Source organism: Python bivittatus, unplaced genomic scaffold, assembly GCF_059951505.1.
Source record: "Python bivittatus isolate LINGU-HERP-01145 unplaced genomic scaffold, Pbiv_v1 ctg000480_np1212, whole genome shotgun sequence".
In the NCBI taxonomy this organism is placed as follows: domain Eukaryota; kingdom Metazoa; phylum Chordata; class Lepidosauria; order Squamata; family Pythonidae; genus Python; species Python bivittatus.
This window is the reverse complement of record NW_028277075.1, coordinates 58137321-58150172: the sequence shown is the minus strand read 5'-3', so window position 1 is coordinate 58150172 and position 12852 is coordinate 58137321. Positions and strand designations below refer to the sequence as shown.

The 12852-nt window shown below is 41.1% G+C and overlaps 1 protein-coding gene across 1 annotated transcript; it reads right to left on the bottom strand.

The window, feature by feature from the left end:
• Positions 1 to 247: 247 nt before the first annotated feature.
• CUNH11orf58 (chromosome unknown C11orf58 homolog) lies at positions 248 to 6396 on the bottom strand. The gene is made up of 5 exons (XM_007440283.3): positions 6202 to 6396; positions 4433 to 4516; positions 3598 to 3658; positions 2447 to 2556; positions 248 to 678 (listed from the first exon to the last, which is right to left on the bottom strand). Exons 1-5 carry the CDS (start codon positions 6265 to 6267, stop codon positions 466 to 468), a joined length of 534 nt encoding a protein of 177 aa, XP_007440345.1. The 5' UTR covers positions 6268 to 6396; the 3' UTR covers positions 248 to 465.
• Positions 6397 to 12852: the final 6456 nt, after the last annotated feature.

Here is a 12852-nt window from a genome sequence, read left to right as displayed (position 1 = left end):
CAAAATGTAATGCAGGACATATCCTAAAATGCTGTTTCTTTTGGATGACAAGCAGAACAAAGGAGCTCCAATTCTCACTTTTTAATAATTATACCATCCAAAACCCCAACACAAATCTGCCTTAAAAAATAAGACATCCATAAAGACATTAAATACCATTTCAGTAAGTCATTCAACAAGCTTAAGAAAGATTCAATAGCCTTCATGGAATATGGAGAGAGAATCTAAAAGCAGGTTGAGAACTAAGTACATACCCCACTTGTTTTTATTTTCATATTTTACAAAACAAAATGGGCAGTCATGCTGATAAAAATAGCTTCTTGGTGTGGTGCTGCGAATGCAAACACTCCTTTCTCTAAAAGGCCTTATTAAAACCACCAAGGGAAGGTCTGTGCTGTAAGCAGTCCAATACTTTGCACTGTAACCATAAGGCTTACTTTGCCTAAAGTTAGCTACATTCTGCAGCTATGTACCACTGGATTTAACAAACATCATTTTATAGCTGCTTTTTGCATCTTTCTTGGCTTGCGGGTCTTCAGCATTGCTGTGCTTTTCAGCAGATGGGGGCTCTTCCACAACTTCATCTTGCTCAGAGTCAGAATCACTTTCAGAGTCTTCTGAACTTTCTGGCTCCAGGGAATCTTGTGTCTCCTCTGGTGCTCCTTTATCCTCCTCCAACTAAAATAGAGATTCAGATTAAGAGAACAGTTTCTGAGAGCTTCTTTTGTTCTGTTTTTTGAACAGAGCCCTTTCTGACAAATTGTGGTTGTGCTCCAATATCAATACCTACGGAAACAGCAGCCTGGTTGATATATTGTGGATGGTAAATTGCAACTTAACCACAGTTTAATGAATCAGCCAGAGTTAGATGGGTTTTCACAATGTAAGTCATAAACCTGAGCGCCTATTGCTTGGGGAGCTATGTAGTGTGCTGGCACCCCTTTCTTACCCTGCTCAAAACAGGCCCCAGCTCTGCTTACTCTTGGAGTCTAGCCCTTGTTATGTCACACCAAGCTTGATGCAGCAGCCCTCAAGCCAAAAGAAGTTGTATCTCCTGCTATAAACCACGTTAAAACCAAACAAACCTCAGATTGGTTTAACCCAGTACAATAACCCAGCCAATAAGTGTATAAAATGCCCCTTGCAAAATAATGAGGCTTTTACATTTTCAGCAAAGGACCCTGTTGGCATATCCTACCTACCAGGTTTTTTAGCAGCCTTCTTCCTCAGAAATCAGTGTATTGTTCTTAATATCAAGTATTATCATCATGCTTTGATCTTTTGCCATATAACCTACAGGTGACCATTTAATGCGTATCAAACATCCAGATTAGCATTTGAGAATATTTTTTTAAATACCTAACATAAAGTATGTTTGTCAGCCCTATCAGATAGACCAGGAAACTAACTCTGCAGGAAGACCAGAACTCTATTGAGACAGAAGCTTGGAAGCCTGTGTTTTCTCTTCCTCCCTCCTATACTCCAGGGAATTGGGAGGGAGCCAATCTAAGTCTCTAATACTTCCCCATCCCTTAACACAGGCCTCTTCTGCACCTGTTGCTGTCCAAATGGCATCCAGATGGCTTCCCCAAGGTCTTCTCCATAGCTCCCCATGCATACTCGTGAGACTGCTTTGGACTGGTCTGATGATCACCAGCTCATACTCACTTCAGTACCACATATATTAAAATTGAAATCACCAGCTAGAGAAAAAAACAGTCTAACCAGATTGATTAACAGATGAAACTAACTTGGCCAGAGATAACCCTAACCTTAAACCTAACCCTGCCATCTGCTCTAAACTAGTCAAGGCCAACTTCTACTTCAGCATGTTTGGAGCCATTAAAATCAACACAGAATGGCTTTTGGTTAGTGTCAAGCTTTTACAAGTATCATGATAAAGTTGGTACTACCCAATAATAAAAACACCACAGGCGCAACCAGGGTATTTTAAGTATTTTGGAAGGGGTTTTTCCCCCCAAAATCTTTATCACCTCAAGAGTAAACTTGGGCATGAGTCCAAAAGCTTTCTTTTATGAGCCTGATCTGATCAGGTGGCTTTTAATTAATTACTATATCCCCATTCTCACTCTCCACATTACACTGTTATGAAACCACAATGGCATTTCATTTTGTATCTAATCAAGCCCATTGGATCTTCAAAAACAGCCACTATAGTAGTACAGAACTCTTCTATGCTACAGCAACAGAAGCCTAATATCACCATCTACAGGAAAAAAAAAAACAATGCTGGCTATGAAGGGTGATACCTACTAGCTATGTAATGCAATGAAGAATGAGCAGATCTGTACACTTACACTTGTGAAAGTTTGTCTTTTTTAACCACTAGCCAATATAAATGGTATTATATAATACATGTGCTACACAGTGTCTGGTCCCCAAAGAAAGACTTCTTGAGTCACTGCCTCAGTCAAAGGAAGATTACCTCACTGAAACCAAGTCCACAATGCCGCCGATTCCTTCCCGACATGGTGCTGTCCATACTTTGCTGAAACTGAGTCTCCAGCTCATCATTCATTTTCTTGTCTTCTTCCCCTATATGTTTACATATGCTGATTACCATACAGTCAACTAACAAATCCTGAATTCCAACAAAAAAGGAGGAACATAAGACTTTTTGGAATTGGAGCACTTCAAGTGAATCAAAATGTCTTGTGAGTAATTAATTATGGATTAAAAGTTTTGGACAGGATGATTGGGAAGGACTTTGTAAAAGTTATCCTCAGAAAAATTCTGCTTCCAGGGATGAAGGAAGATATGGATCCCTAATGAACATTATCAACAAAATCTTAAGTGAGCCATAAGAATCCACTCATGAATTTATCCAGCCCACAACAGAGCTTATTCCTTCATGGCACAGGGTCACCTCTCTCCCATTGTTTATGTCCACCCAATACAGAGCAGAGTGTATATGCTCCATGTTCTTTATATTAAATGTTACCATCTTGTGGGACCTAGGAAGCATGACTTCTCTGTTGTGGCCCTCACCCTCTGGAGCAGCATCCCCCCCGATATACGGATGGCCCCCACTCCCCTGGAGTTTCAAAAAGCCGTTAAACCCAGGCTTTGGTCCCAGGCCTGGGGTTAAATGTGTGTGTGTGTGGAGGGGGGGCGGTGTTGTGCTATGATTAATGGCTGTTTTTAGTGCAGGCTGTTTTGTTTTGTCTATGTTTTTAATTGTTTTAACTTAGTGGGCAGCTATAATACATTGAATGAAATAATAATAAATAATAATATTTGAGGGCAAAACTAAGATGTCACCCATAAGCAGAACCTTCTGATATCCTTTTGCACAAACAGAACCATGACACTTCAGGGTACAATAAGCCAGAGACTATTTTGGTTTTACACTGCTACATTACACATGGGGCAATATGGTTCTTCAGAAGAATGCTGCAGAGCCAGCAGCAGTTAGTGGCCAAAAAAGTGGCTTTGAGCATGAGAAATATCAAATCCTATACAAAACCTGTGGGTATGTCAATCACAAAGGGAGACCTCCCTAGAAAACACCTATGTTTAATTCAAGTAAGTGTTGAATTAACATTTACTCCCCTTCAACACTTTGGTTAAACTGACCTGTTCTAAAATGAGAAGTTGATCGATGGTCTCCAATAACAAGGCGTCCAGTGTGTTCTTTCTAGAAGAAAACAGAAATTATTATTCCAACACAATAGTTCTATTTTTCTATTGTAGACTGATTTATTCTGGCACAGGTTTTCAAGGTTGCAGACCATTTTCCCCAAAGCAGTATTTATCAATATCACTATGTTATTATATTTCAAATAAGCATCAGGCAACTCTAGGAAGACTTTCATATGCCACTGACCAACCAAATCTTACTCAGCTTTAGATTTCTGTGACCACTGATATCTGCTTCGAGATATGGTGCTGGTTACCAGCTTGGCAGGCTTCAAAAAAGTGTTGGACCAATGCACGGAAGTCATGGGGATCAGCAGCTATTAGCTTTGATGGCAGTGTGACTGCCTCTGAAGGTCATCTGCTGGGAGACAAGCGGGCTTTCTTGTGCACTTGGCTGACTGCTGGACTAGGTGGGCCAGAGGTCCAATCCAGCAGGGCACTGCTTATATTCCTATGTTCTCGTCTTGTACCACTTCTTATTTGGGAAATGACACAACACTTTGAATTAGTGATTAAAATAATACTGCCAAAGGAACAACAACAACAAGATTTAACACAGCTACCCAGATTCTGACCCACAGAAGCTTATGCCATAACTTTTTGCTTATGTCATACTTTTGAAAGTTTACTTAGTAGACTGTAATATTTTAAATTACATGGGCCACAAGGCCTTGCATTCTTGAATAAAATCAAGCTAATCTGCTTTGAAAGTTGTTCACTACAGATCCCTTGTATAATCATGACACTGCTAGGTTGAAAGTTAAAACCCTACCTTCCCAGCACCCATCAGCCTTAAGAACTTTTGTTTCCTTTCTTCATTACCCAAGTCGGCTGCCTCCCAGCTACCAGCTCCAAGCTGAAAAACAGAAGATAGTCTTTAGCCACACTAAAGGAAAAAATCAACCAGTTAGATTATACAGATAGTACAAATATTTATAGTACAACTTTCATTACAACTATAAACATGCAATAAGCTCCATATGGCTACACCATGCTTGCCTATCTACTTCACATGAATGCCAGTCAAAAAAAAATTCTGTCATGGGTTTCAAGGAAAATATTCTAATTCTGGATCATATACTTTTAGCAGGCATCATTAGATCTCAAACAGCAAAGCTAGTACTGCCTGGCAACAGCTTCCTGCTGACACCTTCCAATGACTAATACAGATTATAGTTCCAAACACAAAATATGGAAATAATGCAAGAGACATATAAATTCCCTTTTACAAAACTAGAGAAATATAAATATGATAAAATGCTTAGGAATACCTCTTCAAAAATGGGAGGGCTTAGCTACCTCTACATGAAGCAGAATTGCTAGCAAGCCCAGTATCCATATGACTAGTGCACATGAAAATACATCTAATAAAGCTAAAATAGAGAAAATTGTTGGGTTGATTGTTTTCTTGCAGATGTTTCTTTATCTGGATAGGTAATATCAGTGTGAGGGGGACTAATATTACTTAGCCAGATAATGAAACATCTGGAAGAAAACAACCAAGTTCAGAGAATACCAAGAACTCAGTAGTTCAACCCTGAGCTACAAATACTCTCTCCTATTGGAACAGAGAAAAAATAATCAATCCATCTTATTAAGGAAATTGTTAAATTAAAAAAATTATTTGCATCGGTCAAATAAACTGATAACTGGGACGGTACCTCTAAGCATCTCAAAGTCTGGAAAAGCAAGTTTCATGAGACTGAGGATTCTACAGAAATAATCTGTTGTAAATATTTATATTGCAACTCAGACTTTTCTATTGAAAATCTATTATCAACTCTCCACAATATGCAAGACTAACCTGTTCTGGCAGAGGGATTTGTATTTCCACTATGTCCCCCTTTTCTATTTTGGCTCTACCAACATATTGTTTTGAATACTATTTAATTACAAATATTTTTATCCTGCTTTTCAAAAGAGCGATGCTACGGGTGTGGGTGGCTTTCAGGTCACTCAACATTAGATTTTGTCCAGCCTCTCCCAACCCTTATCCACACTGCGGGCGGTGGCTGCTTGCATCCTTGCTCCTGAGAGGCTGATGCTCAGCGTTTTTCAATGCCTGGAGTTATCACTATGAATCATAAGCTGCCTTGAGAAGCCCAGAGTCCTGGAAGGGGGCCAAGGGGTCTCCATCCACAGGAGAAACCTCATTCTTCCCAGTGGAAGAAGCGGAGCTTCCCCAGGGCCTTCCTTCAGGCACCATGTGCAAGGAAAGGGCCACCTAGGCTATCCTCCTCGCATCCACTATTATCCAGATGCATTGGTTGACAATTGCCCCCACAGCATGGGAACTGTAGTCCTCCGCTTCTGCCCAGTATGGGAGTTGTAGGGGCGGGTTGAGTGAGATGTACTACTGAGCCACCACTATCGCACTCCTCAAGGGGAGAAAATCCTCCTACGTAAGAGGCGGGGCAGAAAGAAGAGATGGTGGGGAGAGGGTTCTCTTTTCTTCCACCGCCGGCCCAAGAGCCCCTCCCGTCCTGACCCCCTTCGAACTCCCCGCTCCGCAGCGCCCAACTTCTCTCTGCCCTTATTCACATCGGGGGAGGCCGCCCGCTTCACGCCGTGGCCGTGCTCGGGTTTGGACTCCCTGGTGGCGCTCATCTCGCCGCCGCCGCCGGCCGACCACGCTCCCTTGAACGGCCACTTTCTGGCCCTGCGCGCAGCCTCGCCTTCTCCTGCCGCCACTGCTGCTGCTTCCTTCTCGCCTTCTTGCAAGGTTTTGCACAGCGCAAGCGCGAGAGAAAAACATTCGGCTGCTCGGGTCACCGAGGGCTCTCGGGAGTTGTAGTTCTTCTCTCGCTAAGCGGTAGGGAAACGTTTGCGGTAGAATATCTCGGAAAGGCAGAGACTCCAACTCCCAGAAACCTCTGTGGCATGAAACTGGGCAGTCTTCCTTCTCCCTTCCTCGCGCTGCTCCCGTCACTTGTGGTTGGTTGAAAGAGAATTAGGCGGGGAGGAAATTTGAACAGCGATTGGTCCCTGAATGAAAATTTAGGGCTTTTTTCCCTTCCTTTTTTCAGGGGCTGAATTCTTTTTTTTTTCTGTCGCTCCTCGTTTCGAAGTGTGGTGAGAGTTTACTCTGGATCACGGAGCTAGCCGCTAGCATTTGCTTGGAAAATATATAAAATAATGTGCCTTTCTTTTCTAGTCCCCTCTGAGAATTCAGAAGGGGAAAGGTCTTTCTCAAGATACAGCACGCAGCTGGATAGAATAATCAAAGAGTATGTCTTTCCCCCTATAGCTCAGATGCAGTAACTAGGAAACCTATCACTGTGGAAGATACATCCAAGCAATTAGATTGGTTCTACAAATTGGGGTGGAAGAGACTTTAAATTCAAATGCAATGATTACAGAATAATGCAAGAGTAAGGCTACAGCTATATTTAGAATTTAAAGGACTGCCTAAGACAGCATTTTGTTGGAGATGAAAGCACAAGGATAATGCTTCTTTAAAACATGTGTTTACAGTGTCCTGTACTTTCTAAGTTTGGGGAGAAAGTAGGGGACCATATAAAGGTGACTGTGCAACAAAAGCTAAACTTTTCAGAGGATAACATTCTCTTGAACTACATACTTAGTATGTGGAATTTGACAACGGGACAATATAAATGGATTCTCTGTGCCCTTACCATGGCCAAAAGACTGATATTGCAACACTGGAAAGATAAATGTATGGCCCGATTCTTCAATGGATTGAAGACCTGATTACACTTGTCACCTATGAGCAGATTGCCTAAAGATGTAGACTTTGTATGGACAAGTATAATGAAATATGGCTCATTTATACAAAATACAGTAGGTTAGGAAAAAGCACAATAGTTATATAATTGCATTATGCACGCACACACACATACTCGCATACTATTTGCATTAGATAAATATATATATAGAAGTGTAACTGTTTATTGTAATGACATACTGTACCTTATATTTTCTTTTTTTTTTCTGTTGTATTTTTTTCCATTTATTTGGAAGCAATTGCAATTGTATCTTTGTGTTTTGTTCTTTTTTGTTTTTCTCTTTCCTTGTTATTATAAAATAAAGGGGGAAATAAATAAATAAGTAAATAAATGCTACAGCTTCTGGACTGCAAAAATCCAGACAGCAACTACACTTAGACTTTCATGCATCTCTTTCCTGTCGCCCAGGGGTTGTCTGGGTTTTTGTTGCCCAGGTATTGCTGCCCAGCCCTGTAAAGGAGTTTGTGTAGTGTGGAATATACATGAATGGGGTGTGGATATTGTGAAGCATTATGTTGTGGTTCCAGTTGAACAGTTTCTCAGCATTTGTTAAAAGGTACAACAAAGGCAAAGTTGGGAAGGTGATATTGAACTGTAAAACAGTTTTGTTACCTGATTTGCTCCCCTTCCCTACACTGCACCTCCAGCTTGCCTCAATGTTTGACTAGGACAAAGCCATTAATATAATGATATTAAACACAATCCAAAGCTGACTTTTCCAATCTCATATTGTTCATACGTCTGCTGAGCTTCTCCATTTGAATGGCTGATTTAGCAGAAAGATATTTGCAGATTTCAAAAGGAAAGCAGTTGCTGGAGATCCAATCTAATTATGGGTTATCCGTACTTCTCCTCACTTGCCTTTACTGATGCTGTTGCCCTTGCTTGCCTCCGAAGGAGCATATTGTGGTCCATGGTCAATGTCTTCCAAATATGTGCAACCCCACCTTTTCAGCCCATGTGAGACCTCTTTGCGTGAACAAAGTAAGTTTCCCTCTTCTGGTGAGCCATTAACTTCTTGATCCAGATTGGATACCAGATACTGTACTTATTCTGAATAACAACAACAACAATAATAATTATATAGTTACATGTTATATCATGTCGTTAAGCCCTTCCCATACTTAGAAGGGATGAGCCATTAGTACCTGAATTTCTTATCTCTTTCTATTAACTTCACAATTAATCTCTTCTATCTCCCTGACACATATAGGTGTCTTTTGCAGTAGGATTTGAACCAAGTGATTTTTTAAATGGTATTGGGCTTTTGCAATTTTAAATAGTTTGACCTTCATATTATTTCAATTTAGGGCAAAACTTCATTCTCTGCATAGTGTTTTGCTACTGATAAACAATGTGAAATCAACCTGTTATTGAGAAGGATCATAGAATAATGTAAGAAACCTCTAGTTTGGATTTCTGTCTTCCAGAGTGTGTATGTATTTGGGAGGGGAAAGTGGGAGGGGAGGGGAAGGGAAGGGGGACTACAGTAACTGTGATGGACTGGGTGATGGGTGAGTGTTTCTCTGTGTGTGTGTCACTGGAAGAGTACTGAGATCTCAGGCCTGCAGTGGAATGCATACACCTCTTTGGGCTATAGCAATATCCACTTTACATCATTGGCAGGTCTTCTGACATCCTTGCCTAAAATCTGTTTAGCCTTTGGATCAAAATAGACTCCTATCCTCCATTTTTACCTTGCTATAAAGGTAGTGACATTAATTTAGTTATGTGGTTTCTTTTACATACTGTACCACAGGCTTCTGCTGAGTAGTGCTACAGTACAAATGCTAATATAAAAATAATTGTAGGGAAAAGAATATTATTTTGTATAAAATGAAACACATTCAGTATTGTTCTTATTATTCTGGGATGATTTTGGCAAAGTTGTTAGCAGGGCTGATCTGCCAGTCATCTGACTGAAATTCTGGGTTCTAGTAAAAGGCATATGTTCATTTACTTCCTTACCCCTCACATTTGAATACTACCTCATCAAATAAAATCCTCTGAGTGGCTTACAACAAATAAACCTAAAAACTAATGTAGACAAAAATATAAACTGGGAAAATGAGGAAAGCAGCGTAAAATGCAAGAGCAAAACTTATAACCCCTTTGATAAAAATCACAAATATTTAAAACAGAGAAGTCCAACATGCCGAAGTAAGTCAATATGCCAGCTTTTACAGTGTTGTTATGGAGAGTTTTGAAAACAAGACTGCCTAATTCCTTGGAAAGAAGTAGCACTGAGTAAAGTGGGACATAGTCTCTGGATGTGCTGTTGTGAACTTGGAACTCCTAAGTCTTAAAAATCTTGGCTGGCTGAGTGGGAACATTTATTGATCGATTTATAGTTTATATTTTTATACTGCCATAATTCCTGACAGCTCCTGGTGGAAATCAGAAAATCATACAAAGGAATATCAAATAAGTGTTGGAAGTATAAAAAGGAAGAGGGGACTTCTTTCTGTGAATGGTGGACTTGTGAACAAGCAAAGGAATTTTGGGTGCAAATTCATACAGTGATGCAAAAGATAGTGCGGATTAATATTATGATGAAACCAGAATTATTTTTATTGGGCTTTATGTATGCTGAACTAGAAAAGAAATATGGGAAACTAATATTTATTTATTTATTTATTTATTTAATTTATTTATTTTGTTGGATTTCTCCCCCGCCCATCTCCCCTCAATGGGGGACTCTGTTGTTGTTGTTGTTGTTTAGTCGTTAAGTCGTGTCCGACTCTTCGTGACCCCATGAACCATATTGCGCCAGGCCTTCCTGTCCTTCACTGCCTCCCTGAGTTTGCTCAGTTTCATGCTCATTGCTTCAGTGATGCTATCTAACCATCTCATCCTCTGCCGTCCTCTTCTCCTTTTGCCTTCAATCTTTCCCAGCATCAGGGTCTTCTCCAAAGAGATCTCTCTTCGCATTAGGTGACCAAAGTATCTGAGCTTGAGCTTCATTATCAGTCCTTCCAATGAACAATCAGGGTTAATTTCCTTTAAGATTGACTGGTTTGACCTCCTAACAGTCCAGGGGACTCTCAAGAGTCTTCTCCAGCACCACAGTTCAAAGGCATCAATTCTTCGGCGCTCGGCCTTTTTTATGGTCCAGCTCTCACAGCCATACATTACTACTGGAAAAACCATAGCTTTGACTATGCGGATCTTTGTTGGCAAGTTGACGTCTCTGCTTTTTAATATGCTGTCTAGGTTTGCCATAGCTTTCCTCCCAAGGAGCAAGCGTCTTTTAATTTCATGGCTGCAGTCTCCGTCTGCGGTGATCTTGGAGCCCAAATAAATGAAGTCTGTTACTGCTTCCATTTCTACCCCTTCTATTTGTCAGGAATTGATGGGTCCAGATGCCATGATCTTAGTTTTTTTAATGTTGAGTTTCAAGCCAGCTTTTGCACTCTCCTCTTTCACCCTCATCAAGAGGCTCTTTAGTTCTTCTTCACTTTCTGCCATTAGGGTGGTATCATCTGCATATCTGAGGTTGTTGATGATTCTCCCTGCAATCTTGATTCCAGCTTGTGATTCTTCCAGCCTGGCATTTCTCATGATGTACTCTGCATATAGGTTAAATAAGCAGGGTGACAGTATACAGCCTTGTCGTACACCTTTCCCTATTTTGAACCAATCGGTTGTTCCATGACCGGTTCTGACTGTTGCTTCTTGGCCCGCATACAGATTTCTCAGGAGACAGGTAAGGTGGTCTGGTACCCCCATCTCTTTAAGAATTTGCCACAGTTTGTTGTGATCCACACAATCAAAGGCTTTTGCATAGTCAATGAAGCAGAAGTAGATGTTTTTCTGGAACTCTCGTGCTTTCTCCATTATCCAGCGAATGTTGGCGATTTGATCTCTAGTTCCTCTGCCTCTTCGAAACCCAGCTTGTACATCCGGTAGTTCTCGGTTCATGTATTGCTGAAGCCTAGCTTGTAGGATTTTGAGCATAACCTTGCTAGCATGTGAAATGAGTGCAATTGTGCGATAGTTTGAGCATTCTTTGGCATTGCCCTTCTTTGGAATTGGAACGTAAACTGACCTTTTCCAATCCCGTGGCCACTGTTGCGTTTTCCAAACTTGCTGGCATATTGAGTGCAGCACTTTAACACCATCATCTTTTAGTATTTTAAATAACTCAGCTGGAATACTGTCATCTCCACTAGCTTTGAACAGTGTCTCAGAGCCAGAAACTTGTGGAGCAATGCCCCTGAAGGCCACTAGAGATTCCAGGATCAAAACAGCCACCCCTCCTCCCCTGCCCTGGCATCTCGGCTAGTGCCACACCGTGAACCCAGCTGGGCACATTTCTGAGAGGGGCACCCCCTCCTTGGGGCCCAGCCAGGTCTCGGTAATACATGCCAGGTCTGCCCCCTCCTCAGTGATCAAGTCACATATGAGGGGGGCCTTGTTAACCGACCTGGCATTAAGCAGCAGCAACCGAAAGCCAGGGCCCCTACGAACCTGCTGTATATGTAATATTGTACTGTATATGGTAACTGTGGCAAGATTACTGTATGTACAAAGATGGAAGAATAATGAGTTACCCACAGCAGACGATCAGATTATAAAAGTGACAAAGCTTGTTTAAATGGCAGAGCTGACCAATTTGGTCAGGGAAAAAACAATTTTTGGAGTGATGGTTGGCTATATAAATTTGCTTAATAAATAAAATAAATGACTGTTAGATTTTTTTTATCAATGTGAAAAGGAGCTCTTACATTATCTCCCACTTGTAGTCCCCCTCTCTCTTCCGGGTCCCTAGAGAAACTTGGAGATTTTCTCCTTTCTACCTCCCTACCCCATTTTTTCTGTATCACAGAGTCAGGAGAGAGTGAAATTTCCCTTTCTTTTCAGAAGTCCCAAACAAGGTGGAAGTTCAACAGTCCAACATCCTGGCCAGGCAATCCAATTCTGTAACCCTCTCCCCAAGTTCCAGGGTATGTGTAGGGAGAATGAGACAGGAAAGCATCTATGTTGGTTATGAATCAGGGAAGGGCAGAGAATGAAATTCCAGTTCAGTTTGAGAGGCAGACATTCTTTCTCATCCAGGAACCTGTTCTGAAGATATCTATTGCTGCTCTGATTGTCATGGTCTAGGCTTGAACATGAGTTTGTACCTGTGCTCTTTCATACTGACTTTTATCTTTCTGTAGGTGATTCTCCTGTCACATTCTCCATACACTTCTCCTAGTAAATCAAGAGCCATCCAACAGAGAAAGGTTGTTCCAATAGAAAAAAAAAAAAATCTGTAGCTCAGGGTTGAACTGTGAAGTCCTTGGTGCTCTCTGAGCTTGGTTGTTTGCTTGCAGATGTTTCATTACCTGACTAGGTAACATCATCAATGCTAGTGAGTGTGGGGTTTGCTTCCTGTTTATATACAGTAGCTTGCCCTGCCATTGTTGGTGGGGGTGTGGTTTTCTCCTTGGTAGTTCTGAAC

What these genes read in the sequence shown, in the direction of transcription:
- CUNH11orf58 (XM_007440283.3), bottom strand. Translation starts at nt 6,267, where the DNA reads ATGAGCGCCACCAGGGAGTCCAAACCCGAGCACGGCCACGGCGTGAAG. An exon ending in AGCGGGCGGCCTCCCCCGAT is followed by an intron (nt 4,517 to 6,201) that starts GTGAATAAGGGC and finishes TCTGTTTTTCAG; the next exon opens with CTTGGAGCTGGTAGCTGGGA. An exon ending in AACTTCTCATTTTAGAACAG is followed by an intron (nt 2,557 to 3,597) that starts GTCAGTTTAACC and finishes GTAAACATATAG; the next exon opens with GGGAAGAAGACAAGAAAATG.